The sequence below is a fragment of the Taudactylus pleione genome, unplaced genomic scaffold (assembly GCF_031769625.1).
Source record: "Taudactylus pleione unplaced genomic scaffold, aTauple2 ptg000584l, whole genome shotgun sequence".
In the NCBI taxonomy this organism is placed as follows: Eukaryota; Metazoa; Chordata; class Amphibia; order Anura; family Myobatrachidae; genus Taudactylus; species Taudactylus pleione.
This window is the reverse complement of record NW_028284986.1, coordinates 331,404-358,282: the sequence shown is the minus strand read 5'-3', so window position 1 is coordinate 358,282 and position 26,879 is coordinate 331,404. Positions and strand designations below refer to the sequence as shown.

Sequence of the window (26,879 nt, the reverse complement as noted above, 5' to 3'; positions counted from 1 at the left end):
CAGCACGAGAGCTCTCTGTGTGTCAGGAGAGACGCAGTGTTTGTGGCTGGTCAGACGTCACTTAGAAGCTGCCTGCTGTGCGTCGATGTTACCGATGTTTACGTGGTTGCACATCGTCGGACGGATATGAGAAGACGGCGTTTCTATGCTCGGCTAATCTTTGGAAGCTATTAGCAGATATTAGCAATTGTGATCCGTGAGAAAGCTCGTGTGATTGTAGTAGCGTAAATCTCAGAATCGAGCCATAACTGCAAAGGCAGCCGGTATTTAACCTGCATGCAGACATAATACATGTATTTCCCCCCCTGGCATTGCAGCATGGTTTGTTCTGGATACAATATTACTGCTTTGCTCCCTCTTTAGAATCAGCTCCAAAATTCACTTTTGTAGTTTCGCGCTCAGACCGGGCTTTCAGGAACCTGAGGATGATGATGTCACTGACACGGGGTTAATAATAAAACATTTAACTGCAATTTATTCCACAAACAAATCTTTTATTTTTTTAACCTCTTTATTATAACCTAATAAAATAGACAGCAGGAGCCAAACCGGTTTCAGTACCAGAGCGCTCATTGCGCCCGGATCCATTTCAGATGCATTATTGTTGGCCGATCATTATATACTAGGTGAATATCATTGCGAGATCTGGTGCTTAGTATAGAGTATAATTCTATAATCTGACCCCAGAGCCCTCCTGTCACTCTTATTCCTCCTATGTGATAACCTTCTGGCACTCTTATTCCTCCTATGTGATAACCTCCTGACACTCTTATTCCTCCTAGGTGATAACCTCCTGACACTCTTATTCCTCCTAGGTGATAACCTCCTGACACTCTTATTCCTCCTATGTGATAACCTCCTGGCACTCTTATTCCTCCTATGTGATAACCTCCTGTCACTTTTATTCCTCCTATGTGATAACCTCCTGGAGCGACATGACCTATGTTTGTAAACAAAGATTCTTATTCTGGTCTTAGCACCATTAGAAGATGATCTGTATACAAGTTACAGAGCTAAGATTGGTGGGGTTCACCAGATCCGGCATGTCCCCCCCGACATCTGCTATGGTCAAGTAAGGACAACATATTGTTTGTATGAATGCAATGACTCAGTCTGAGTGAGGGTAGGCCCCCAGGGTCTAAGGATGGCGTAGTGGTTAGCATTACAGCACCGAGGTCATGAGTTCAATTCCCCATGAAGGCAATCTCTCTGTGTGGAGTTTGTATATTCTCCCGTTAACCCTAGTGTGGGGAAGGGATTTGGGTGCCTCAGGTATCCTCTGTAAAGCGCTGCGTAATGTGTGTGCCCTATATAATAATATCAGGCCACATGTTGCGCAGCGAGGACCGTTTCCTACAGGCGACATAACCGCTCTGTCCAAACGTCGTGAGGTGCACCAATCGCCACAAGTAAAAGACCATTCATTAAACACAGGGATTCGTCATGGGAAAATCCACAATAGTTTTACTTTATTTCTGCTCAGTGTGTAGAAATGTCAAAAGCACCGGTCACTTTAAATTATATTTACAAATCTTTTTTTTTTTTTTTTAACTTTTAAAAAAAAGGTCGTTTAAAAGTCACTTACTTCAATGAAGTTTATCTGTGTGGAACTAGTGTTAAAAATACTTCTAAAACCGAGGGGTGAGGGGAAACCATTTACATGAGCACCACCTGAAAGTCTATGTTTCTACAAAGATAATATACAAGTTCTCGTCATCGTCCTTTCTCCAGTGACGCGGCCAGCAGGGCCCGCGTGACACTGCCTCAGGACGGGATAGAGGTAGCGCGTTCCCATATTGGCACAATCCCGTCACCTGTGACCTGAAAACGCCGCCCGGGTTCTGTTGCGGGAGCGTCGAAGACTTGGAAAATGCAAACTCTGAAAAAAGGAAGATACAGTTTATCAAACCATAGAAAGTAGTGTTCTTCTGCATAGAACGTGTGTTTATAGACAGTCATCCCAAGTAACAGGTACAGAAACTGCAGGTAGGATAGAAGGTTTTCTTTGTGAAGCCCTGGCACAGGTCTGCGACGTAGTGTTTGGGGCCAGGGGCCCCTCTCTCCTTTGTTACGGTACTAGGAACAGGGCAGGTGCTGTTTGAGGAGCTCCCGGGTGGGCTGAGGTATTCTGTCAGGGAAGCGCACTTGAAACTCCACTATTAAGTCGGCCCGTTGATTGGGGACTTTCGGGAACGGCAATCCCTCTCCTCTTAGCCGCTTAACGGTGCCTGGCTTGATGACATCACTACAGGGCAGCGGGATGACCCGTCCATCGATTGTAGGAATGTTGACAGTACAACCACACAGAGCCTAAAGGAGAGGGACAGAGAACCAGGTAAGAGCGTTATAATATATCGTAACAGTTCCACAGTCCTCATTGGGTACACAAGGCTATTATATCACAGCTATAGCATGACTTAGTTTCTGCTAGCCCTCCTGTGGGAAGAATGGATCACCCCCCCCCCAACTGACAATGACACCCTTAAATGCACCTGTTCCACCCTTTAAATCTATCTAATGTCACAAAACATGTCCTGAGACGGTCATGTGACCACATTGTGTATATAGAAATCACAGGGGCCCTGCACTCACCATAATAACCAGCAATAATAATACACAGTGGGGCTTTGGTTCATGAATTGATAAATGTATTTAAGCTTGCAGCCCCCATCAAGAGACCATGTTGCACCCCAAATCTAGGAATGGTGAATGCCGTGGATTAGTGCTAATTATATATATATATATATATATCATAAATACATACACACACAGGCCACCTTCATCCACTCATCGCACACACATTATATATATATATCGTATGTACATACATACAGACGCCTTCATCCACTGGCTTCTTTAATTGAAATAAGAAACTATAACTCCTTTCTGACTATTAAAGAGATGAAGACGGATTCCCTCAGTTTAGGAGAAGGCTGCCAGGCCGTGCTGGGACTTCCAGTTCCCCAATAGTATGTTATAGCTGTGACATTACATTAATATCCCGACACCCTGCAGGGGTGCTTGGTGAACCCCATGCTGCAGGACCTCCAGGCTATAGCACGGGTTACTTATTTGGGCACGAGAGGCCGAGCTAGTTTCCCTATTTATACATTTAATTCACTTTAAAACATATCTGCTGATATCATCATAAGACGTTACCGTAACACCAGACCACTGGGACCGGCGATAACTAGGCCGTATCCCCAGAGCACATTGTACATTACATTTAGATATGCTGGCCCCTGGTGCGGGACTACGGCAGGTTAGATCACTCTATAAATACAGACACTTACTGTGCATTGGAGCAAATGTATTTTTACAGCTACTTCAAGATTACACAGTCACCCCTCCCGCAGGTGCCTGTAACTTATCACAGCACCTCACTGTATGTACTATTCATCTCTGTCATGTCCTGAGATGTTATATGTGGGAGTTACTGATCTGTCTACTTGTAATGCGTCAGTGAGGACAGGGCTGCATGTGACAGGGACAGTGACATGATGTGAGGAGGGGAATGGAGGCAGCAGGAAGTCACATACTGAGAGTTATATAGTGGGAGGAGCAGGGTCCCCAGCAGCACAGAGTATATCAGGAGATGAGTGATGTGTTAGTGATGACAGAGCTGTATGTGACAGGGGCAGTGACATGATGTGAGGAGGGGAATGGAGGCAGCAGGAAGTCACAGATCGATAATATATATATATATATATATATATATATACACACACACACACACACACACACACACACACACACACATATATACACATATATACATACATACATACATACATACATACATACACACACCTAGATGACCGGTGTCAGGACCTTTTACAGGATAAAAGTATAACTATATCTGAAAACAATGTTTTTAGAGATTACAGACCGGTGCGGCATTATCCTAAACTGTCAGAACAGATCTGTTTAATCTGAAAGTTATTGGAAGTTTGTTCAGTGCTGCTATAAATTCTAATCACAAACCAAGGACTCATTAGGTGTCACCAGCCCTGTGCACTGAGTGGGTAATGACCATATCTCCTCCCCCTCCTCCTGCCAGTCTGATACATGTGTAATCATATAGTTGGTGTGCCCCTGCCTGAAAGGTGTCGCCAGCCCTGTGCACTGAGTGGGTAATAACCATTTCTCCTCCCCCTCCTCCTGCCAGTGTGATACACGTGTAATAATCTAGTTAGTGTGCCTCTGCCTGAAAGGTGTCACCAGCCCTGTGCACTCCACACAGTGGGAACTGAACCATTGACCTTATTGCTCTAAGGCAGTAATGCTAACCATTACACCATCTGTGCTGCCCTAATTATTACAGGGATAGTGGAATTAAACTCAATGAAAGGTTCTGGGCTACATGGGTAATAATAGTGATGTATATCAGCCCTGGTATCTGTGCCTTTGCTAAATAGGAGCAGCCATGAAGTAGATGGCACATTACACAGTAGATGTGTAAGAGACAGCTGGTGACAACCAGGCCCCAGGTCAGAGAGAGACCAGTCAGGTTATGAAGCAAACTATCTACACAACGTATGTCTATTCACGCTAGTGCCCATCAGTAAGTGCCCATATAGTCACACACTCCCTCAGACTATCTGCTACACAACTTATGTCTATTCACGCTAGTGCCCATCAGTAAGTGCCCATATAGTCACACACTCCCTCAGAATCCACGGTGGTCACACAGGGAAGTGGATGAGATCCTGCTGTTCAGTGATCAGTTAGATCTATTCTGTCGCCACAGCGCTCTGGTCAGTGGACGCCCGCACACAGAAGCGCACAGATTTCCGGCATGTTCACCAGCGACCAGATTATACTGCCTATATCAGCCCCAACTGCCTCATGATGCCCATAATCTGCCTAGGTGATTTCTATGGTGCCCACTGGACGGATCAGCTGGTTACTCTCTGTGCAGGTGACAGTACGCCAAATATACTTACAACACAGATGGGAAAGAGTACAGCGTTAAGTATAAATTACATGTATTCAGGAAGAGGAGGTTTTCATTTTTGAATGTAGCCCCTTACTAGTTGGTCAGTGCGGTTACAGTCTTGTATATAGAGGATTGTCTGATATTATGAATGGATAGTAACAAGAGTTGAAGCGACAGAACCCACAGAAATACCCAGGACTGTAACCCCTCTCACGCAGGTGTCGGCAGCCCAGCAGAGGACACCAGGTACTGAAAACGCTTTCTCCTCATTAGCGATTCACATGCCTATAGCCGATCCTGACACCGTTGTCTATTCCTGGAAGAGGAGAGCGCCGCTAAATATGGCAATAAGCAACTTTGACAATGCCGTCCTGGGGGAGAGAAGTGCGATGCTGGGAGAGACCCTCATCTTCTCTCACCTTCATGGATCGGCGCTGCTCACCTTGGCTAACTTACACAAAGGAAGGGGGTCATCAAGATCTAGGCTCTGAACTCCATTCAGCAGGTGCTCAATCCAAGAGGACTTCACACTCGCCATCCTGGTCTGGCTTTCATTACCCGGTCAGGGGGACTTAGCCGGAAAGCTGTCTCCTTGGTCGGTGGTTCCCAACCATTGTGTCAGTACAGATATGTGTCGCAATACCAGGCAGAACGGGTCATAGCAATATAGGAGTCAGCGGAAAGGTGTGGTAGCTAAGAGATGAGAGGGTTAACGTCAGGTGATAACACAGGTCTGCGATGAAAAAGCTTTTAACAAATTTATGTGATACTTATAGATTTTTGGCTTCTGAACCCGAAAATTACTCCTGATTTTGCATATAACATCACTTTTTTCTGCAAAACGTGTATTTATGAAGAAGTCATTTTTTTTTCATATTCTTTAAAGAATTAAAAATATTCTGCCTACATTTATTATAAAACATGGTCTTAAATGAATTCAGTCGGTTGTATAGAACATTGCAATTCAGTTCTCGGCATAAAACTCCCCCCCCCCCCCCCCCCCCCGCCACCCCCCCCCCCCCTGCCCAGTGCCAGATTAAGGTCCACATGGTCCTGGAGCTGAAATTTACAAAGGGCCTAAACCCCATACTGTCTAAATTAACATACATAACAAATACAACGTGAGCTGGCGAAGATGCAACAGTTTTGCCCTGTGCCGGCTCGGTTTAAACCCTGCCTACCACCACATACACACACAGTACACACTACACACACACTTTAAAAATATTTAGGCAATGTCAAGGATCCAAACTACAAAGAAATTGTCAGGGAAATGCTTAATATTTACAGAAACCTTGGCTGCAATATGCGTTTAAAGGTAAATTTTTTGAATTCCCATATTGAGCATTTCCCGAATAATCTCGGAGACTACAGTGAAGAACAGGGTGAACGGTTCCACCAAGACATTAAAGATGTAGAAAGTACCAGGGTCGTTGGGTTGTCAGCATGATGGTTGTCTACTGCTGGATGATACACAGAGACGACACAGAAAAAGCTTATAAGCGAAAAAACGAAGTTTGAAGACAAAAAAAGCCCAAGATATTAACGATTTTTTCAATAATTATGGTTTTGTTTCTATTATGGTTTGATTTTATTGTTATTTTACTATGTAATTAAGACAAAAACACAGTGATATCAGCTACACTGCTTTGTGTTTTACAATAAATGTCAAAAACAATGAAACTTCTTGTTTTTTTCTTAAAAATGTATGTAACCCCCTTATAGGTAAATGTGATGTGGTAATATTTCTTGATGTACACAGGAGTATAATTAAGAATATAAAAGTATTATTACAAAAAAAAGCTTTCAAAACCTTAAATTTCGCAGACCTGCGTAGTTTGTCCAGCAGCTTGGTCAGAAAACGCCAGACGTGAATTTCTGTTTTACTGCCCCCTCCCCATTTACTTTTGTTACACAAGATATTCATTCATTCATTCATTGCGTGAGCCTATAGATTATAAGCCTGAGCAGGGCCATCTATTCCCTGTCTGTTAATGCCCCATCTACTCTTATTCCTGTGATTGCTCCCATCCGTAAAGCTGTTGCAGACAATACTGGAGCAACGTAAGGTAACAATAGTAATTGTCCTGCAACGATTACTACATTCCAGTCATGTGACCAGTTGGCGGGGCCAGTGGCCATGATTTATACTTTTTCAATTGCCTATAGCAGAATTTCCCAAAAAGCGGTCCCCAAGGCACCCTAACAGTTCAGGTTTTAGCGATATCCATGGTTGAGCACAGGTTAAATCAAAATTGACTAAAGCACTAATTAAGTCACCTGTGGTCAAGCATGGCTATCCTTAAAACATGGACTGTCAGGGTGCTATAAGGGCCGCGTTTGGGAACCTACGGTCTATAGCAAAACATTCTAATGATCCCTCGTTATGTTGTTTATAGTAACTAGAACCCCATCCTGGAAACACAATCTATTATAATTCTCCAAAACCGAGTGGTGCCAAGTCACAAACATTTCAGTCATGTCCCAATTTACGGAGGAAGAGGCGTAATTGGCCGTTCCCGTGTATCAACAGAACTGCGGGCTGTGCAGACTCTAATCTTTTACACCCAGCAGTGCGCAGTGATGATGGGTATTCGTAGCGAACCGATTGTACGGACTCTGTACGCGAGCGTTTATACGCATTTTCCCCTCTGCACGTAATGTGGGAGTACCAGATTAATGTCCGACATAGCCTCAGGTCCGGCCCGTGCACCTTCCCGTACCCCTCTCCTGCATGAACTCAGACGACAGCTTCATAAAACTGTACAGGTCGGCCAGAACCACGAGCCAGATCTCCCCCCCTCGTGACTCCCTGGCAGGGTATAAATACACTCGGCTTTATATAGCTGTGATGGAAATTCTGCATCTACCAGGTGGAAATAGATAAAGGTCAGTGAGAGGAGGATCACGCAGGGGCTACACGGCACCAGTATGGCCCACAGCTCTGTTCTCTTCACTGGAAAGGACGGAGGGGAATGAGGGTTGGGCTGTTAAAGTGACAGAGCCCCAAAAACGTCAGACCCACCCATGACGGCCGCTCTGTACACAACGCAGATCTCGTGTTGTGTAACAGCCCGTTAGTTATTAGTAACTTGGACCCGGACGTATGCAGTTATAGAACCTGGTCGCTGGCATTGGAATACGGGACACATGGAGTTTATATACTTTAGTATAGGTCAATTAGGAAGCGTCTGCGACAGAGAGGAAATAAGTAACCAAAAATAAAAGCACCCCCCCCACCCCCCCGATTACCTGGGAAAAGACGGCTGTGCCATACGTAACACATGAGCTGGGCGGTGACAGGAGGTAGGACAGCCCGCTGCTCGGTGTGACTCTCCTACACTAATGACTTGCTTTATTATACTGGCCAGGGCTCTATCTCTCCATTGGCAGCACAGATATACAGGGGGCAATCAGATAAATGTACACTGGCTGCGCTAATTACAGCCCCCTCGTCCCAGGAAAGAAGACTCTGTGTTTCTTCTCCCTTCTAAAGTTATCCTGTGACAGATGAAAAATCCACGTCCCCCCCCCCCCCCTGATTTATCATCACTAGAACATTAAATCTGACATCATCGGCCTAGTCTCATCCTGAAATATTTACAGCGCTGTATAAATCCCTCAGTCTGTTCCTGGTACCCGCCCAAATAACTAATCACACAGCACCAGCAGCTGTCCCGTGAACACGCCTGTAACATGCATGTACAAGCTATGAAGCTTCAGAGTAAAGCCTCTCATTACAGGGAAAACGATCTGCATTATATACGAAGGCGCGGAGACTGTTGGGTGTGATGAGCCCAAGGCTAGAAACCCGGGAAACCACCAGAGCTAACAGGCAGCGGTTCCTATAGCGAGAAGGACCTGTAGGATTGGGTACAGCTGCTGCACATGGGGTGACTAGTCAGCCCCCGAGACTGCTTGGGCCACATTGTAACAATGGAAGATGCCATATGTTTATAGTCTTGTACTGTATGTGCCCTCATACATCTTTTACCACATTGATCTTCCGTCTTTGGGGCCCGATTCAGAGAAGGACGCTACTGCGATCGCACCTACAAAAATATGCAAATAGTTCCAAAGCTTCCCCGATCATAGGGACGCCCATCGCTGCCTTCTCATATGCGCCCAACGTCACGTACCTGCATAAATATCGGTAACATCAACGCTCATCGACCAGCCCTTACGGCAAGTCTGACCTGTCTCAAATACAGCGTCTCTCCTGACACGCGGAGAGCTCACATGCTGCGTAGGAGATGGTAGTGGCTGATTTATGCACGCACATGTAACAGTGTTTAAACGGTAAGACAGGCCTGCGTTTTTCTAACCACCCCCCATTACTTCCATCAAACGCTGTTTACCTGTCACCCACTTTGCGAATGGGTTCTCTGTGCATGCGGAACCGCAAAACAATCAATGTGCTTGCGTAATGCGACTGACGCATTGCTCATTCTTTGTAAAAGCCGCCATTGCGTCCATCTCTGAATCCGGCCCTTGAGCCAGTCTCATTTCCCCTATATATGATGCGTCTCTTCTATTGTAACTGCAGCTAAGGAAAAGCTCTAACTTATATACCAGGAAAACAAAGAGGCTAAGAAGGTAAATACACGGTTAATAGAGAGCAGAGCAGGAATAACATAAATGTATCTGGTATCTTGCAGTGGAGTTTGTATTACTCCCAGGAACTGCGGTTGTTTGTTTATAGACACCGCAGTGAATGTTCATACAGGAGCAAACGTACATTCAGCCCCCTAGGTGCTTGCAGAAAATTTTGTCACAATAATAGGACATACCGTAGTCAGTTTTAAACCTGGAAGTTCACCTCCTGGACCTAAAAAATTGAGCACAGACTTTTCCTAGACATTGGTACTCCCAAATCGAAGCTCACTTTAAAAATTGTTGCACACTCATGTGAAAAACTACTGGAGCTGGGGTGTCACACCAAACGAAACAAAAAGGGGCGATTCAATTCAGCGCACTGTGAATATCTCCAGGAAGAAGTTCCCGTAGCTATGCAATTCAGCGCACTGTGAATATCTCCAGGAAGAAGTTCCCGTAGCTATGCAATTCAGCGCACTGTGAATATCTCCAGGAAGAAGTTCCCGTAGCTATTCAATTCAGCGCACTGTTAAGTCGATCAAAAGGATTTCTTTTCCATCTAAAGTGCCGGCCACAAGGCTGTTTGCCGGCTTAGCGCGGCTGACACTTTAATCGAAGAATGCCAGTTACCGCGACTAAACACCCAGTTAAGTCGCGTGAACCGTTATTCTCTGACTTAAGATTTGTATAGCCGGACAAAACAGCGCGGTGAATTGAATATCTCCTGGACCTACTTCCCGGAGATATTCACAGCGCGCTGAATTGAATCGCCGCCATAGAAAGGCTTCCAATGTAAATAGGAAAAAAAAAAAAAAGGGTGCACTCACCAAAGTGTTAAATAGGTGTACAGTAGCTTTATATTGGGACATCAGAATAGTTGTAAGTCTTTCAATCCATAAAGACTTTAACGAAGGTCTTTCATGGACCGAAATGTCAGATTAGGATCTACATTATTCTAAAGTCCTAATGAAGCTACACCTCTCTTTATCTATTTATCTATAGTAGATAGTGGATTTTACTTAGGGGAATACACATTAAACAGCACACTAGGAAGTTCTCAGTAGCCTTCCCCTTTCTATCACAGCTTATTGGTTAGGTAAAGTCCCTGCTCCTCTGTATAGTTTTATATACACAGTGTATGAAGCCCAGCTCATGGATCATACCGGTGGCTTGAGTCAGGCACTTCGTAGTTACAACATATTTTTGCACCAGCTACTGAATGGCAATCTCGGTGTATGAGAAGGTCCCGGGTAATCACCACGGTATCAGGACACAGTAGCTGATAGTCTAAAAGGAAATGTAGCATTAACAATATCCTCTAAAAAATGCTCACCGACTACAAGTCGCTAGTACAGTCCTATAATGGCTCAGGAAAAATACAGAACATCACAGCTAGGACAGTCAGGAGAATGCTGGGAGCACTCCCAAGTGTCCGGTTATTTTGGATTTTAGGGATTCTATAGCAGAGGTTGGTGAACATCTGAAGACCTATATACACTATGAATTTCCCACTGCTCCTATACAACTGGATATCTCGTGACAGGGACTTGAAGGAGAGGAGATACATGGAAAGGTACCAGTGATGCTATTAGGAAGCTTATTTGCTAATACCAAGGATTCATGCTCACCTCTTTCAGTGTGATCTTGGCCGTATACACAATGTTGGAGCCGTCCCTCTTATAATGTGCATGAGGTTTGTCCTTCAGTAGGAACACAATATCTGCGGGGATATTTTCAGACGTGACATCACCCTCTTTGGGGAAGGTGATCTTGGTCCCCTCTTTCCAACCTTTCTTGATCACCACATTGAGGATCTTGTCCTCAGTTCTCACTGTGCGGCCGTCTGGGTTCAGCCGCCGGCGCGTGATCTTCATGCGCTTGGTGCAGCCGTGGTAGATTTCCTCCAGCGACACTTTCAGCTCATGGACCACGGGCGGGTCCTGTACCTTCCGACGGTTGTGCAGCTGGTCTGGGTGCCGCCGGTGGAAACCGTTGAAGCCAAAACGCCCAAAGCCGCCAAAGGGGTCGTCCTCGTCATCATCGATGTCCATCTCTTCGTGGTCAAAACCATTGGACATACGAGAGCGGTTGGACCCAAAGAAGATGTCAAAAGGATTGGAGCCTCCAAAGAAAGAAGCGAAGGTAGCGTGGGGGTCGCCATGGAAAGTGTAGTGGAAAGAGCTGCCGGTGTTCCCAGATGAGCCCCCTCCGGTCTTCAGGCCTACGTCAGGAGGAGAGAACATGGATTAGGAAAACAGTGGTTAAGGTTCTTGACACCTCCATACAAGCACTTTGCTCATGATAACAATACACCGGACTGAAACCGTGGATCAGTTTGTCAAATGCCCAGAAGGAAAGAAACATTGGGAAGGAGATCAACGCTAGAACTAAAGAGCAAGTTTTGGAGTTTCTGGGGAACTCAGGGGTAACTCAGTGATTAACTATCTTACTTTCTTGCATCAAATGTAAACTATTTTATGATAAAGACCTACTGGCCACATGCTCGCATCTGGTTATTAACTAACACAGATAACAGGCCAGATATGATGGTCTTGTTTATCTATATCCTGGAAAGAATTATGCGAATGTAGGCACACAATAGGCACGCCTTCATCATGCCAACATGTGTTGGTGTAGCGAGTAAAAACTTGCAGGTTCAATAGTCATGTGCCACCCTTACCTTCCTCGCCATACTGGTCGTACACCGCCCGCTTCTTGGGGTCGCTTAGGACGTCATAGGCTTCTGCAATCTCCTTGAACTTGTCCTCGGCGTTGGCGTCTTTGTTCTTATCTGGGTGGTATTTCAGAGCCATCTTGCGATAGGCCTTCTTAATCTCATCCTCATTGGCCCCAGAAGGGATGCCCAAGATCTTGTAGTAATCCTTCCCCATGTCCAACGTTTGAGGCTTCTGATCGAGAATCCTCGCCCCTAGGAGAAGAACATGGAAATGTCATAAGTGTGCGACGTCTGTTCCCCAGTTCCCAACCATCAATAGCTAAAACGGGATAGGTATGTCCAAATGACTCATCGGAGATATATTATGCACTGGATGAATCGCACTGATGCTGTATAATCCTGAATACAATGGTTTCCTCATCTGTTACAGTGCTCAGTTATACATTTACAAGACGTTATGGGGTAGTTGCCCACATCCTGCTTTTCTCCTGCACGGGTCTCTACATCTGTAATGCCCTCCCATGTCCAATATACTGGCAGCCAGCCTCACAAAATATAAATGTACCCTTAAAACCGACCTCTGTATTGAACTCACCCCTTTAATTTAAAATTCACATCTCCATTTATTAGTCTAATGGGTTGTACGGGTATTTGCGATAACTGACCCCTGGGGAGATTTGATCACCCAGCATCTGACAATAACTTGCCGACCTCTGTGGCACTGAATGCCACCCCTCCCACCTCCCGAAAACACTTTGGCTGAAAGATGCGTCATGAACTTCCTTACCCCCCGTGTGGCACTAGATGTGACTATTATGGTGCCTTCAACGTAACCTCTCTGCCCCTAGGACCCCCCGATAGCATTGTACTTGTTTGTTCTCTGTTCATCGTTGTAACATTCTGTCTCCTCAATCAATAAAGTATTTTATAGCGGAAAATAAAAAATTGTTGTCAAAACAAGTGATCGTCATGCGACACCGGTCATTGCCGAGTTTCCAGCAGTGCTGTTATTTCTATATAAAAGGTGTTGGAATAGTTATAACAATTCAATATTGTAACCCCATAATTCACAGATCAAAGCCCAACATATTACCACTGTTCTACGGCTGAACATTTGAGACCTCCGTGAAAATACCAAGGTTAGCCTGCAGGACAAGCATGGGTCTGGAATCTACAAGTCTTCCACTACACGTGCTGATAGCCACCTATTAAATAGCTTCATTATTCACATATTAGCCAATCTGATTGCCGTACATTCAGCTCTACAACCAATTCAACAACGCGCAGGACATTGCGAGTGTACCGATGAAGTTTTCGCACGCATGCTTCGCATTCGGCTGTGCGATCACACAATGTGTCACCTGACTCATTCATAATAAACGTGATGTACTACATTTAAGAGGAGTCAATTAGTGAAGAAGTAATCCGCTGTCACAATAACATCCCTTCCTGGCTCCCTAATGGCAATCACATGGATTCCCTGGACCAGCGTAAATCACCTATTTGTTACAGTGGCAGATACGATTTCTCGTATCAAATCCACTTTTCTATCCAGCCAATGAATTGCTCAGCAGACGTTCCCACCTGATTCCCACCTGCTGCCTGGGACATTGTGAGGAATACAGAGTTACAGCAGCAGTAGTGCAATGCATAATTCCCAGAACCCCAGGCAAATACCTACCCCCGAAATGTGCCGACAGAATTCCCAAGGTAATGCCCACTCTAAAGAACGTGGTCTTGCGCTTCTCTTGAGCGCCGTCCCCGATAGACTTGATAAAAAAATCGTTGCCAACTTTTTGCCTGGGTTCACACTTAAACATGATGTGTCCTGCAGGCTCGGCGGGCGTGGGCTTGGCGTTCCCACGGTGGCAGGCTTCCTCCTAGTGTTTAGCCAGACATCTAGTAGAAGGAAACACAGTTTTGGAGGCAGCCAAGAACCAAAGAGCATGTCATTTAGTATATATAATGATCCTTCAAATGGGCACAAAAAACATGACACGGGAATGTAAGCGAGATGAATGAAGATGATGAAAGTCTTAAGTCACTCAAACATGATAAAGAATCACTCTGCCTTACTAAAATAAAACGTGCATGATGTCACAAATGATGGATACAACATGGTACTTGGAATAGGACTTATGCAGGAAATAACCAGTTAAAGACTCTGCCATGGCGGTTTTGCCACCTCTGTAGCAACACCTGTAACCATGGCAATGAAATGGACTGAAGAATGTTCCCGTGGATACAGATGTTGCTACGAAATAACGGTTACTCAGAACAGTAACAGCTGTGTCCCAATCCCAGTTGGGCAAAAGTAATTTTTTTTTTTTTAAGTATTATGGGTTATTCCAGCAAATTTCAGGAATGATGAATGATTTTATGCAGGCAATATAAATATATATATATTTTTTAAATCATCTTTAAGTCACAGTGACTCTTGAAGTGGGAAACAAAGTCCCAGTAGGGGTAGAAGGACATACAATGACACTTGTAATGGATGTGGGTCACCATGTCAAGACTGATAAGGTGCTAGACCCCGGACTTTCTCCCTTGAGTTACTGGAACCCTGAACTCCCCCAGCAATATGCTCAGAGGTCCGTTTCAGGTGCAGAAGAAGTAATATTCTAGGACAATGCTCCACATGGCAAATCCGTCATTCAATAATACTTGAGAAAATCGTTTGGTTTAAACATCAAATGTGTTTGAATAGAAACAGATCTGAAATCTGAGATGCGGAACAGGGCGAACATAATCCAGGACGGGGAGAGGGGCTCCGTGTAATGAGGGGTGGGGGGAATGTACTGTAATGACATGTAATGGATGAAAAAAAAAAATCTAAGAGATACAAAAAAAACCCCAAAAAGATGCAATAGGATTTGTTCGTTTTTAGAAAATCTTGCATTCACAATTTGTCATGGAATATAAAACATTGGGTAAGACGATACATACGTAGGAGACAAAGTTTACACTTATGAATGGTAACTGGAACAAACACCGGAAGAAGGGGATTTCATCATGGAACAGCTCAGAGGGTATTAGGAACAGATGCAGATTAGGACAAAATACTCTGATTAATTTGTTACAGTGAAATCTTGCCCCCTTATTAGAATTGCATTTCCCTCTCACATTCCAGCACTAATGAGACCATGTCCTGCGTGCTGATATTTGGAATACAGATGATAGAGCCGTATTATCACCACAAGTAAGACAATTCTACAGGCCTGTAAAGTACAATTATTGGAGACAAGTATGCTGGAAAGCAGCGAGAAACGTTCTGCATTGTGGCCATGGAAGGGCGGGAGCTACCACCAAACCGATGGAGGAAACCAGATCGCCTGCAGAAGATGACACATTTTGTAAATACTAATAATATTCTCCCTCATTTCCTATAGAGGTTGAATAAAACTTGGTAGAACCTAATTTCTCTATTCACGCACATTACATCGGGGAGACTCCTTCTGTTAAAAAGCGAAAACGTGAGAACCTTCCTTGCCGACAACATAACACCGCCACCTAGCTGTCACATTACAATGGAAAATTATTCCTGGATGGAAAACGTGTGTTGGGGCCTGCCATACGAGGTCTCAAAGTACGTTCAGTACAGTAAGAAATTCGGCCCAAAGTGTCGATATTGTACCAATTAGTTTTCCGCTCATCAGACGTAGTTCTTCAGCTTTGGCAGCACTAGAAGTCCCAGTAAAGTCTGTCACCTTCTAGCTGCAGAGATATAAGAACCATGAAGGAAAAGTGTTTGGAGCAAGTAAAAGTCACTGAATCGTCCTAAATCTCAGGTTGGCAGTATATACAGCAGCTTCCTCTGGATTTGCCCACTTGCCGGGGAGTTTATGCCGACCTCGCAGCTATGAGAAAGTTCTGCACATCCTATTAATGAATTAGCTGCGGATGGATCACTTAATGCTCGTCCACGCTCACTTAGCTTTAATTATCCGGTTATAGAGCTGCTGCCGTACTCGTGCTGTAAAGATTACAATTAGCTCCTAAAGTGCATTAGTTCTGCCAGCATCATTCCCTCATAATGTGGCGTTTAGAGGCATCCCTTACCTCAGACATAGTACAGACCAAGCTCAGACACCCTACGGTGTAGCACTACCTGACAGCACATGCTGGGAATTATAGTCCTACAACAGTCGGAGAAGCACAGACTGCCAAGGCTTGGGATAGTCTAGGGTTGCACATCCTGTTTGGTCAGATGGCCGCATGGGGGATAGGACTTATATGAAGTGGCTGCAATAAGGCTGAATTTGCTTTAACATGTAAAATATGTCAAATTTACTAAGAAGCGGAACCTGTGTGCAGTTAGGCCGTACCTCTTAACCAGGTCATAAATGACTCAAAGGCCAGAAGTGTTCCAGAGGGTACGGGCCATCCCATGCAGTGCACGTGATCATGTCACATAAGGGGCGAAACATGCTGCTCCCCTGTAACACACATGTCCGTATTACGACATATTACATACCGGTCCTCCCCACCAGCGAGGCACCCCAGGACAGGTAGAATTCATTCTGATTTGCTGCCAGACTGTCCGACCGTACCCACTAATACCGGGGAATCAGTGCCGCTACTGGGGTGGCCACCGAGAAACTCCCCACTCCCATGGCGAGAAGTGGTACAGAGATACTACAGTCATAGCGCAGGGTCTCCCCATATCAGACCTGCTTCCCGGGGGTTGTGTATGTGTGATCTAGTCTGACCCAGATGCTTCTTTCTACCCACACATTGTACACATGGAACCGATAAGGGCAGCTCCAATCAATACACTCTGTACATCTAATGAGTCACAATACAAACCTTACTATAGTAGCATAAAACCAGGGAAATAAAGTCACGCCTGCTATATCAAGCGGTAAAGGCATGAGAATGTCTGCGATGTTCATGATCATTTCACCACCGGGGGCAGCGTTCCAAAGTAGTTTGTTAAGATTTATATGGGGCCTCATCCACCAAATGTATCCAAATTCACAGAAGCGAAACGAGAGTTATCATCGCCTTTCTCCAGCTCGCCGTTTAAGGTCTCTCTCCTACGTAAGTGAGCCGTCTTCACAATTCTGCGCAATTAACAACGTTCCTGTCACATTGCTTTATATGGCTTCTATAACAGCGATCGGCAGAACATACCTCACATGGATAAAAGGAGAGTTAAACAAGTCCTTGAGTTTATAGAGGGGGAAATACAATTCCCGCCATTGGCGAGATGTCCCATTCCGGAAAGGCAGATCACCTCATCGCAAGTTTTTCCTTGCACTCCATAAAGGGTGCGATAGCAGCGTTACCATAACTGCCCGATATGTGCGCAGCCGCTCAATAAAGGTCGTACAGAGGGATAAACCGAAAACTATGCCCAGTATATACACTACCCTTTGCTGGGCACTATTAAACAAATGCAATTCAGAGTTAAAGGCCTTTTACATTTGAAACCACTAAAAGCAAGTACACAACATCCATTATCAGCACTGTGACTTCCTGTACATGTGATGATCAGCACTAGGGGCCTGGCGAAGAGCTGGGGGGTAAATGGGACGCATGTTGCTCCCAAACTGCATACACAGAAAAATGTGTATATACCCCCATACGCAGAGTGTATGTATCTTGTGCTGTGCAGTCACCCAATCTGCTCGCTTCTAGTTATCATCATCATCATCAGTACAGACCTGTCCCTACCGTATACTAGATAGGTATTATACACCTGGAAATAAGCAGGTTTACATTTACGTATAACTCTATACAGCTCGCAGCTATGCAGACACTGGACTTTGCCTACGTGAGATTGCCCCGGAATTACCCAGTTACGGTTCTTTGGTGGTAAGTGTAGGTGCAGTCAAAGCTGCCTGTAGTTATGTGCGCTCGGTTCCCAGGCACGTGCAGTGCGTATAATATATATATATTCCCATACATAATGCACATACATGGGGCCTGATTCAGCAATGTACGGTATTGCACAGCTGCAGGGAAGCACCGTACAGGCCGATTCCTGCAGGAGGCGCCTGAGGGAAAAAAAAAAAAAAGACGCCTACAGCCGGCATCGCAGCTCCGAGTGCTGCATTCGAAGACTCAGCATCTGATCAACATCGCCACTATCGGTCGCAACGTTTGTAACATCGGCCATCTGAGTAAGCCAAAGCTTCCATAAGACTGGCCGCCTCCTGCCGCTTGCGAGGCCAGGAAATTTGCGCACTCCGACGCAGACCCTGGTCTCGCCACTCCCGGGAAAATGGGGGTGACACGCCACCGTTTCTGGGAAGGCAGGCAGGTGACACACCCTCCCCGCACCCAAATGGCTGCAGCATGTCAATCCTGTGCAGGCCCACAACAATCAGATATGTACGTAATCCAATCGGGTTTACGTACATACCTAAATCTGGTCTTTTATTAAGTAGAATATTTAAAAGTAAGACAGCCAGCTTCACAAGTGCCAGGTAATCTTTATTCCGCCTGAGGAAATGACAAGTTATGAAGCACCAAGCAGAGCGCTACGTCAGGAGCAGCCTTATTCATGTATAAGTCAGACAACGGACTGGGATTGCAGGGACAGGAGGAGGAGGAATCTGCGTGCTGCAGCGAGGGAGTGAAAGGGTTACAGCGCCAGCGCACTCCCTGTCTTTGTGCTGGAGACACTGTGTGCTAGCGGATCAGCGTGTGGGTGGCTGAACTGTATTGTTGAAATGCTCTCTCTAGGGAACATAGGAACATAGCCTGCTATCACACGGATCGGATCGTGGAAACGAATTGCACAAGGATCAGCCCCCTCTCACAGCAAGTCCATATACAGGAGTCCTGCTGAAGACAGACACATTCACTTCTCACAAACACCTTAAAGTGCACCTGGCAGAGCTAAGACATTAATATCAGTTCCAGCTGGGACAAGAAGACTCGATTGGGGTGTTCACCTACATAAGAGAGCACAAGGTCATCTGCTGACTGGTCCAACACAGATGCTAGGTACCACCCCCACCCCACATGCAGGAGGGGTATTATCATTGACATAAACAAGAACTGCACTATTTAGATGTGTGTGAGAGCTGTACACCGTTACCTCTGCTCACCCAGAAATCAAGTACAGGCAGGGCCAGTTTAACAATGGGGCGCCACATAAAAATCGTCCCATCGCCATGACAGCATGATGATGACCAGCCACCAGCTGGCCACACGGCCGACAAAACTGGGTTTCTCTTTTCCTAAAAAATGATGCAAGTTTTACATATTTAGGGAGACATTGGGGCTGATAGTGTAGGGGTGTACACGCCCACACAGCACTGGCCACACCTCCTCCACTTCTCACCATAGGTCCTTGAACATTTTCAGCCTCATATACTGTAGTCCTAAATCCGGCCCTGTGTAGAGATTGCTCACTGAATGTTGCCATATTTCTGATAGTTCATCCCACTTGATAAATAACGGGAAATGTTAGCAACAATGGATATTATGTTATATATATATATCTAATTCCCAGGTGTATGTATTGCAATGAAATAAAAAGAAAGAAAAACATGCACTCGGTGTACGTCAGGACGAATCCCTGCCCATTCCATTCCAGCACCTCTTCTGCTGAGTTCTGCAAAAGTTGAGGTCCACTTTTGGCCAACTGTGTAATATACTGCATTGCAGTCATGTACACCTGGCTCCAAAGTAACCCGTCTACCTGATCTATACACTGCTAAAACCCACAGTGTTAAAAGTTGCAGGATGTCACGTACAAGCCAAACAAAGTGACCCGAGGGTGGAGAACACTATATAAACCTGCTGTGGTGGACCAAAGACATTACTGATCGCTGGGTTTAGTTTCACAATGGATAACATTATATTTCCAGCATTAGCAACAGGTAAGTTACAGAAACCGTCAACTCCGAGGCTCGATATCTGCCCAACGACTGCAGCGCAGGAATAAACCCCACATTAGAGTCATATTTGGCAAATGTCAGTCCTCGGATGCTGGGCGCACCTCCTCCTCCTCCCAGCAGCTGACGGCCCCGGCTCTGCATCTTGGGTAATTCCAGGAATTTCTCTCCCATGTGTCAGCCGGCTGGGAGGAATGAGTCCTGTGCAGTACTTCACTCATGCTCTTGTTAGGCGGCTATTAATAACATGCTGATGCTTTACACCACCTCTTTCATGTTTGCAGGCGGCCCGCTATGTGATGCGCTTATATCTCAGCGTGCCAATGTTCTGCACTCCAAGAACCCATATTATTATTAGCCCTGTGAATCAGGTAGTGTGACTTATACGACACAAAACACTCACTTTACACTTGGCTGGCAGATCCTGCACTGACTGTAGGATGGTGTAAGAGCCAGTGAGAGGTTCCCCCACCACCTCCAGCCTTACAGACCCCCGATAACACTATTCCCTCCCCACCCTCATCCTAATTGCAGGCACCCCTCAATGGCTACTAAGACCACAACCCTGGCCATTTCCTCACCAGCATAAGTGCAAATCTGAACACTGCTCATTTGCAGAACACAACTAGAGACGCTTAACCACAAAGCAATGTAAGCAATATACATCGGCATCTCCGTGTATAAATTACGCCCCAGTCATCACTGTAATAAGTGTACGAGCAGGCTGCCGGCTGTGATTATGTCCTAAAAAGGAAAACCGGAAGGATGAGATTCCTGCTGTATGCAGAAAATGATGACAGGTACTGAGGCACACACGTGTGTCTATGGCTAGCCTGCCTACTACAAGCTGTCTGCAGCCAAACGGAACCAACATGAAACACAAATGCTGCAATCTGCTGCCAGGGATCCCGGGAGCTCATCCAGAACTTTGCCTTATGCCGAGCCAATAACCGACGGTGCTCCGACTTCCAGTTCTTCCTACCATGTTACATCATTATATATACACCTGAGAGGTGGCCATCAGATTGAGGGAAGAGGAGACAGTAGAAAGGACTTATAGGCACCAGCAGTAATAATAGGTGCATTTGTTCAGACATGTTTAAAAGACCTTATTTAGGCAGTCACTGGGCATCTTTGGCGGCAGCTAGATCCAGGTATTGGGACAGTGATGAACCAATGTGTAAGGGGGGGACCCATGCCATGGGCAGTGAGGGGTTACCTGAGCTACAGGTAACATTGGCCACGGTCCTGGATTGTTAGAGCCTAAAGGTCACCGCTGTACATAGGTCCACAATCCATCCTCCACAACCAGCCGCCCGTCAGAGCCAGACTCAGCATTTTCTAGGCTATATGAAGACTAGGTAAACTGTGTCAACTGTATAATCCAATACAGGCTTATGGTAGGTATCCCATGCCAATCTGCAAGGTGGCACTTTACAAAATGATGACAAGTCCCCAATTTTGAATCATTACGAATGTCCTATAAGAAAAACAATCAGGCTTCTCTCACAGAGCTGCAATCTAGGGGGTGGGGGGGTGGAGCACATTCCAGTGCTGCATATAGGAGTCAGCAGCCTCTGATTCTCACCGAGGGCCTGTTATGTAGGAAACTACCAGAGCACTGTGTGCATAGGCCGAGATTTACTGTGCGTGCCGGCGTATGACACAGAGGGATCTGTACAATTCACGAATGCAACCATTTGTGCCAGGTTCCGTTGGCCCTTGCACATTCCACATGCCACCTTCAATCTGGATGGCACCAAGAGACAGGATGGATGGGAACATAAACGCCATGGCTACACAGCTATAGAGAACAGACTGCTTGGCCGTGTCCCCTGTGAGGAAGCTTGTGCTGTACAATTCATGTCACATACACCATATTTTCCATGTTTGTTCATCTCTGAATCAAGACCCTCACAGAATGATGAACAGGGTATGCACAAGACAATTCAGTGCTGGAACTGCGATGGAGTGGGTGCCACAGCCCAGAAGCCAGCAGTTACAGGGTTAACCAACACCCAGCGGCATCATCGCCCACGGCCCCCCCAAGCCCGCCTTTGTTCCATTTTCTTTTATGTGTAATTAGAAGGATGAAGTCAGCATAGGGGAGAAGAGGGCTGTGCGAGATTCTCCATGTACTCCGAGAAATTCACAATTTGTACCCGGCCCGAAGTACCCAATAAGAGAGCTGAGAATGGACTCCGCCTGCCGGGCACCATGGCAGCAGTTCCAGCTCCACATTCTCAATCAATGAAGCAGCTTCTGCCTTGGTGAAATCCTGGTCACGTTACTAAGCGTGAACTCCGTGGTGAGGACACAGTGTAGTAGAAGCGGCCGGGAAGCAATGAGATGGCGGCGCCCCCTTGTAGGAGTTACACCTGAACGAGGACGCCTGTATCTTTGGGTAACAGGCACAGGACAGATGTAACATCTGTGCGGCAATAACGCTGCTGAAAGGCACAGCAAAGAAATGAAGCACACACCAGAACCACAGACAGCTACAGCTGTGCGAATGCTTTGTTTCAATTCACGCATAAAGCACAATGAGGGTGCACGTGCCAACTACAGACCCGGCTCCTAACCCTACATAGACCGAGAGTTCACAGCAGAAAACTGAATTCAGGAGATCATGCCCGAGTTATGCCAAACACACAATAAGACGGGGCATTTCCCGGGGTTTACATGTCTCTATGCTCACCACTCAGAACACTTTACTATAGTAATCACTGATTTTCTCACACCATTACGAGTCCTATGTATAATTATCATTAACAGTAATAACACCCAATGAGCACAAGAGGCTCAGAAAATAACGCCCAACATGTAAGGGAAGATGGGGCATCAGCACAGACAGATGTGACACATAATACACAATTTGAAATCCTGGATGAGAGGACCTTGTCCATGGGTGGTAAGACCATGGTGGTACAGGGGATATACAATGATGGTGGACAGGGGAGGCTAGGTGTCAGGTCATGATGGGATCACACAATGGAGGGGTGAAGATCATTTTGGGGAGCTAAACATAATGTGTTTACCTAAGATAAAAGGGGTGGGGGTTGGAATGTGTGGTCAGACCATGGTGGGGGGATACACAATGTGTGCTCAGACCATGGCGGGGGAATACACCATGTGTGTTCAGACCATGGTGGGGGGATACACCATGTGTGGTCAGGCCATGGTGGGGGGATACACCATGTGTGGTCAGGCCATGGTGGGGGGATACACCATGTGTGGTCAGGCCATGGTGGGGGGATACACCATGTGTGGTCAGGCCATGGTGGGGGGATACACCATGTGTGGTCAGATCATGGTGGGAGGGGGGAATACAAAATGTGTGCTCAGGCCATGGTAGGGTACACAATGGGAAGGATGATAAATAATGAGGTGGGGGGGGGGTCACACAGTGAGGGATACAGATAATGGTGAGGGCTGATACACAATGAGATGGGTACAGATGACTGAGGGTATACAAAATGGCTAATCAGAGTGTGGCATTGGGCAGGATGTGACTTAAACTGGACAGTCTGGCAGGAGTGCGTACGGTGGGTGACCTGAACTGGAAAGCCCCCTATGATTGGCAGGAGTGAGAGGGGTGATGCCCTCTGATACTAGTGACTGTGCCCAGCATTTCCAGGTCATACAGGGCAGTGGGCACAACAAAAGGGAGAACACCTATAGATAAAGGGCAGTGGGCACTGCAGATTGGAGGAAACCTGTAGATAAAGGGCAGTGGGCACTGCAGAGGAGAAGACACCTGTAGATAAAGGGCAGTGGGCACTGCAGAGGGGAGGGCACCTGTATATAAGGGCAGTGGGGACTGCTGAGGAGAGGACACATGTAGATAAAGGGCAGTGGGCACTGCAGATTGGAGGACACCTGTAGATAAAGGGCAGTGGGCACTGCTGAGGGGAGGACACCTGTATATAAGGGCAGTGGGCACTGCAGAGGGGAGGACACCTGTAGATAAAGGGCAGTGGGCACTGCTGAGGGGAGGACACCTGTAAATAAGGGCAGTGGGCACTGCAGAGAGGAGGACATCTGTAGATAAAGGGCAGTGGGCACTGCAGAGGGGAGGACACCTGTAGATAAAGGGCAGTGGGCACTGTAGAGGGGAGGACACCTGTATATAAGGGCAGTGGGCACTGCAGAGGGGAGGACACCTGTATATAAGGGCAGTGGGCACTGCAGAGGGGAGGACTCCTGTAGATAAAGGGCAGTGGGCACTGCAGAGGGGAGGACACCTGTAGATAAAGGGCAGTGGGCACTGCAGAGGGGAGGACACCTGAAGATAAAGGGTAGTGGGCACTGCAGAGGGGATGACACCTGAAGATAAAGGGCAGTGGGCACTGCAGAGGGGAGGACACCTGTATATAAGGGCAGTGGGCACTGCAGAGGGGAGGACACCTGTAGATAAAGGGCAGTGGGCACTGCAGAGGGGAGGACATCTGAAGATAAAGGGTAGTGGGCACTGCAGAGGGGAGGACACCTGAAGATAAAGGGCAGTGGGCACTGCAGAGGGGAGGATACCTGTATATAAGGGCAGTGGGCACTGCAGAGGTGAGGTCCTGTAGGTAATGTGACACACACCTGGGGATTATGGGTAAAAACATGCAGAGTAGCAGGGGACACGCATGCGCACAGCGCCGCTCTCTTACCCGTCCGCCGCCTGCCCGGCTGCTGCTTCCTCACTGACTGACTGACTCCAGAGCGAGAGCCGGCAACTAGCAGCAGCCGATGTGACGTCGCGGGGAACCCGCCTCCGCAAACTGTCACGCAGTCCCGGTGCCGTCTCCTATTGGCTGCACATTAGCAGAGTTCACCAATAAGCACCCCAGCTGTCACTCAGTGCGAGGGGCGGGGCGATGTTACACTTTTATTCATATACCGTTATGCGCTCGCTGTAGCCGCCTCTGATTGGCCTGTCGCCTGCTCGCTGTCTGATTGGTCACGGCGCTCGGGAACGTTCTGGAGACAGGAGACGTCACTGCCGGATAGTTACACACATGGGCATCATCATGTAGTAGCGTCCAGCCACGCCCACTGCTCACACACGTGACACATTCTCCTCCTCCTCAGTCATCATCACCCTGTTTATAATACCTGTAATCTTCCTTATCACCCTCCTTATCTCCCTGCTCCACATGCCCCCACCATCACTCCCATCATCCTCCCCCTCATCCTAATCATTCCCCTCACCATCATTCTCATCATCCTAATCATTCCCATCATCCTAATCATTCCCCTCACCATCACTCCCCTCATCCTAATCATTCCCCTCACCATCACTCCCCTCATCCTAATCATTCCCCTCACCATCACTCCCATCATCCTAATCATTCCCCTCACCATCACTCCCAGCACCCTCCCCCTCATCCTAATCATTCCCCTCACCATAACTCTCATCATCCTAATCATTCCCCTCACCATCACTCCCATCACCCTCCCCTCATCCTAATCATTCCCCTCACCATAACTCTCATCATCCTCATCCTAATCATTCCCCTCACCATCACTCCCATCACCCTCCCCTCATCCTAATCATTCCCCTCGCCATAACTCTCATCATCCTCATCCTAATCATTCCCCTCACCATCACTCCCATCATCCTCATTCTAATCATTCTCCTCACTATCACTCCCATTCTCCCCCTCCTTATCCTGCTCCACATTCCCAACAGTCATGCTCATCATCCTCCCCCTCCTCCTTAGCATCCTGCTCCACATGCCCCCACCATCACTCCCATCATCCTCCTCCTCATCCTAATCATTCCCCTCACCATCACTCCCATCACCCTCCCCCTCATCCTAATCATTCCCCTCACCATCACTTCCATCATCCTCCCCCTCATCCTAATCATTCCCCTCACCATCACTTCCATCATCCTCCCCCTCATCCTAATCATTCCCCTCACCATCACTTCCATCCCCCTCCCCCTCATCCTAATCATTCCCCTCACCATAACTCTCATCATCCTCATCCTAATCATTCCCCTCACCATCACTCTCATCACCCTCCCCCTCATCCTAATCATTCCCCTCACCATTACTCTCATCATCCTAATCATTCCCCTCACCATCACTCCCATCACCCTCCTCTCATCCTAATCATTCCCCTCACCATAACTCTCATCATCATCATCCTAATCATTCCCCTCACCATCACTCCCATCACCCTCCCCTCATCCTAATCATTCGCCTCACCATCACTCCCATCATCCTAATCATTCCCCTCACCATCACTCCCATTCTCCCCCTCCTTATCCTGCTCCACATTCCCCCCAACAGTCATGCTCATCATCCTCCCCCTCCTCCTTAGCATCCTGCTCCACATCCCCCCACCATCACTCCCATCATCCTCCTCCTCATCCTAATCATTCCCCTCACCATCACTCCCATCACCCTCCCCCTCATCCTAATCATTCCCCTCACCATCACTTCCATCATCCTCCCCCTCATCCTAATCATTCCCCTCACCATCACTTCCATCATCCTCCCCCTCATCCTAATCATTCCCCTCACCATCACTTCCATCCCCCTCCCCCACATCCTAATCATTCCCCTCACCATAACTCTCATCATCCTCATCCTAATCATTCCCCTCACCATCACTCTCATCACCCTCCCCCTCATCCTAATCATTCCCCTCACCATTACTCTCATCATCCTAATCATTCCCCTCACCATCACTCCCATCACCCTCCTCTCATCCTAATCATTCCCCTCACCATAACTCTCATCATCATCATCCTAATCATTCCCCTCACCATCACTCCCATCACCCTCCCCTCATCCTAATCATTCCCCTCACCATC

At 46.8% G+C, this 26,879-nt stretch overlaps 1 protein-coding gene across 3 annotated transcripts; it reads right to left on the bottom strand.

Annotated features, from left to right (window-relative positions):
• Positions 1–1,446: 1,446 nt before the first annotated feature.
• On the bottom strand, positions 1,447–24,879 carry DNAJB5 (DnaJ heat shock protein family (Hsp40) member B5). Of its 3 annotated transcripts, XM_088453600.1 has the most exons (5): positions 24,724–24,879; positions 13,894–14,111; positions 12,216–12,464; positions 11,164–11,756; positions 1,447–2,310 (listed from the first exon to the last, which is right to left on the bottom strand). In XM_088453600.1, exons 2-5 carry the CDS (start codon positions 14,030–14,032, stop codon positions 2,077–2,079), a joined length of 1,215 nt encoding a protein of 404 aa, XP_088309726.1. In that variant the 5' UTR covers positions 14,033–14,111; positions 24,724–24,879; the 3' UTR covers positions 1,447–2,076. The 3 variants fall into 3 exon arrangements, with proteins under 3 accessions (XP_088309726.1, XP_088309727.1, XP_088309728.1); XM_088453601.1 differs by lacking the exon at positions 13,894–14,111 and having other exon boundaries at positions 24,724–24,875; XM_088453602.1 differs by lacking the exons at positions 13,894–14,111; positions 24,724–24,879 and adding an exon at positions 24,596–24,619.
• Between the last annotated feature and the right edge of the window lie 2,000 nt (positions 24,880–26,879).

Bases quoted from the DNA above. Each gene is read 5' to 3' on its own strand.
- DNAJB5 (XM_088453600.1), bottom strand. From the start codon at position 14,032: ATGTTTAAGTGTGAACCCAGGCAAAAAGTTGGCAACGATTTTTTTATC. The intron at 11,757-12,215 runs GTAAGGGTGGCA...CTCCTGACGTAG, and splicing joins CGACCAGTATGGCGAGGAAG to GCCTGAAGACCGGAGGGGGC. The intron at 2,311-11,163 runs GTGAGCATGAAT...CCTCTCCTTTAG, and splicing joins CCAAGATCACACTGAAAGAG to GCTCTGTGTGGTTGTACTGT.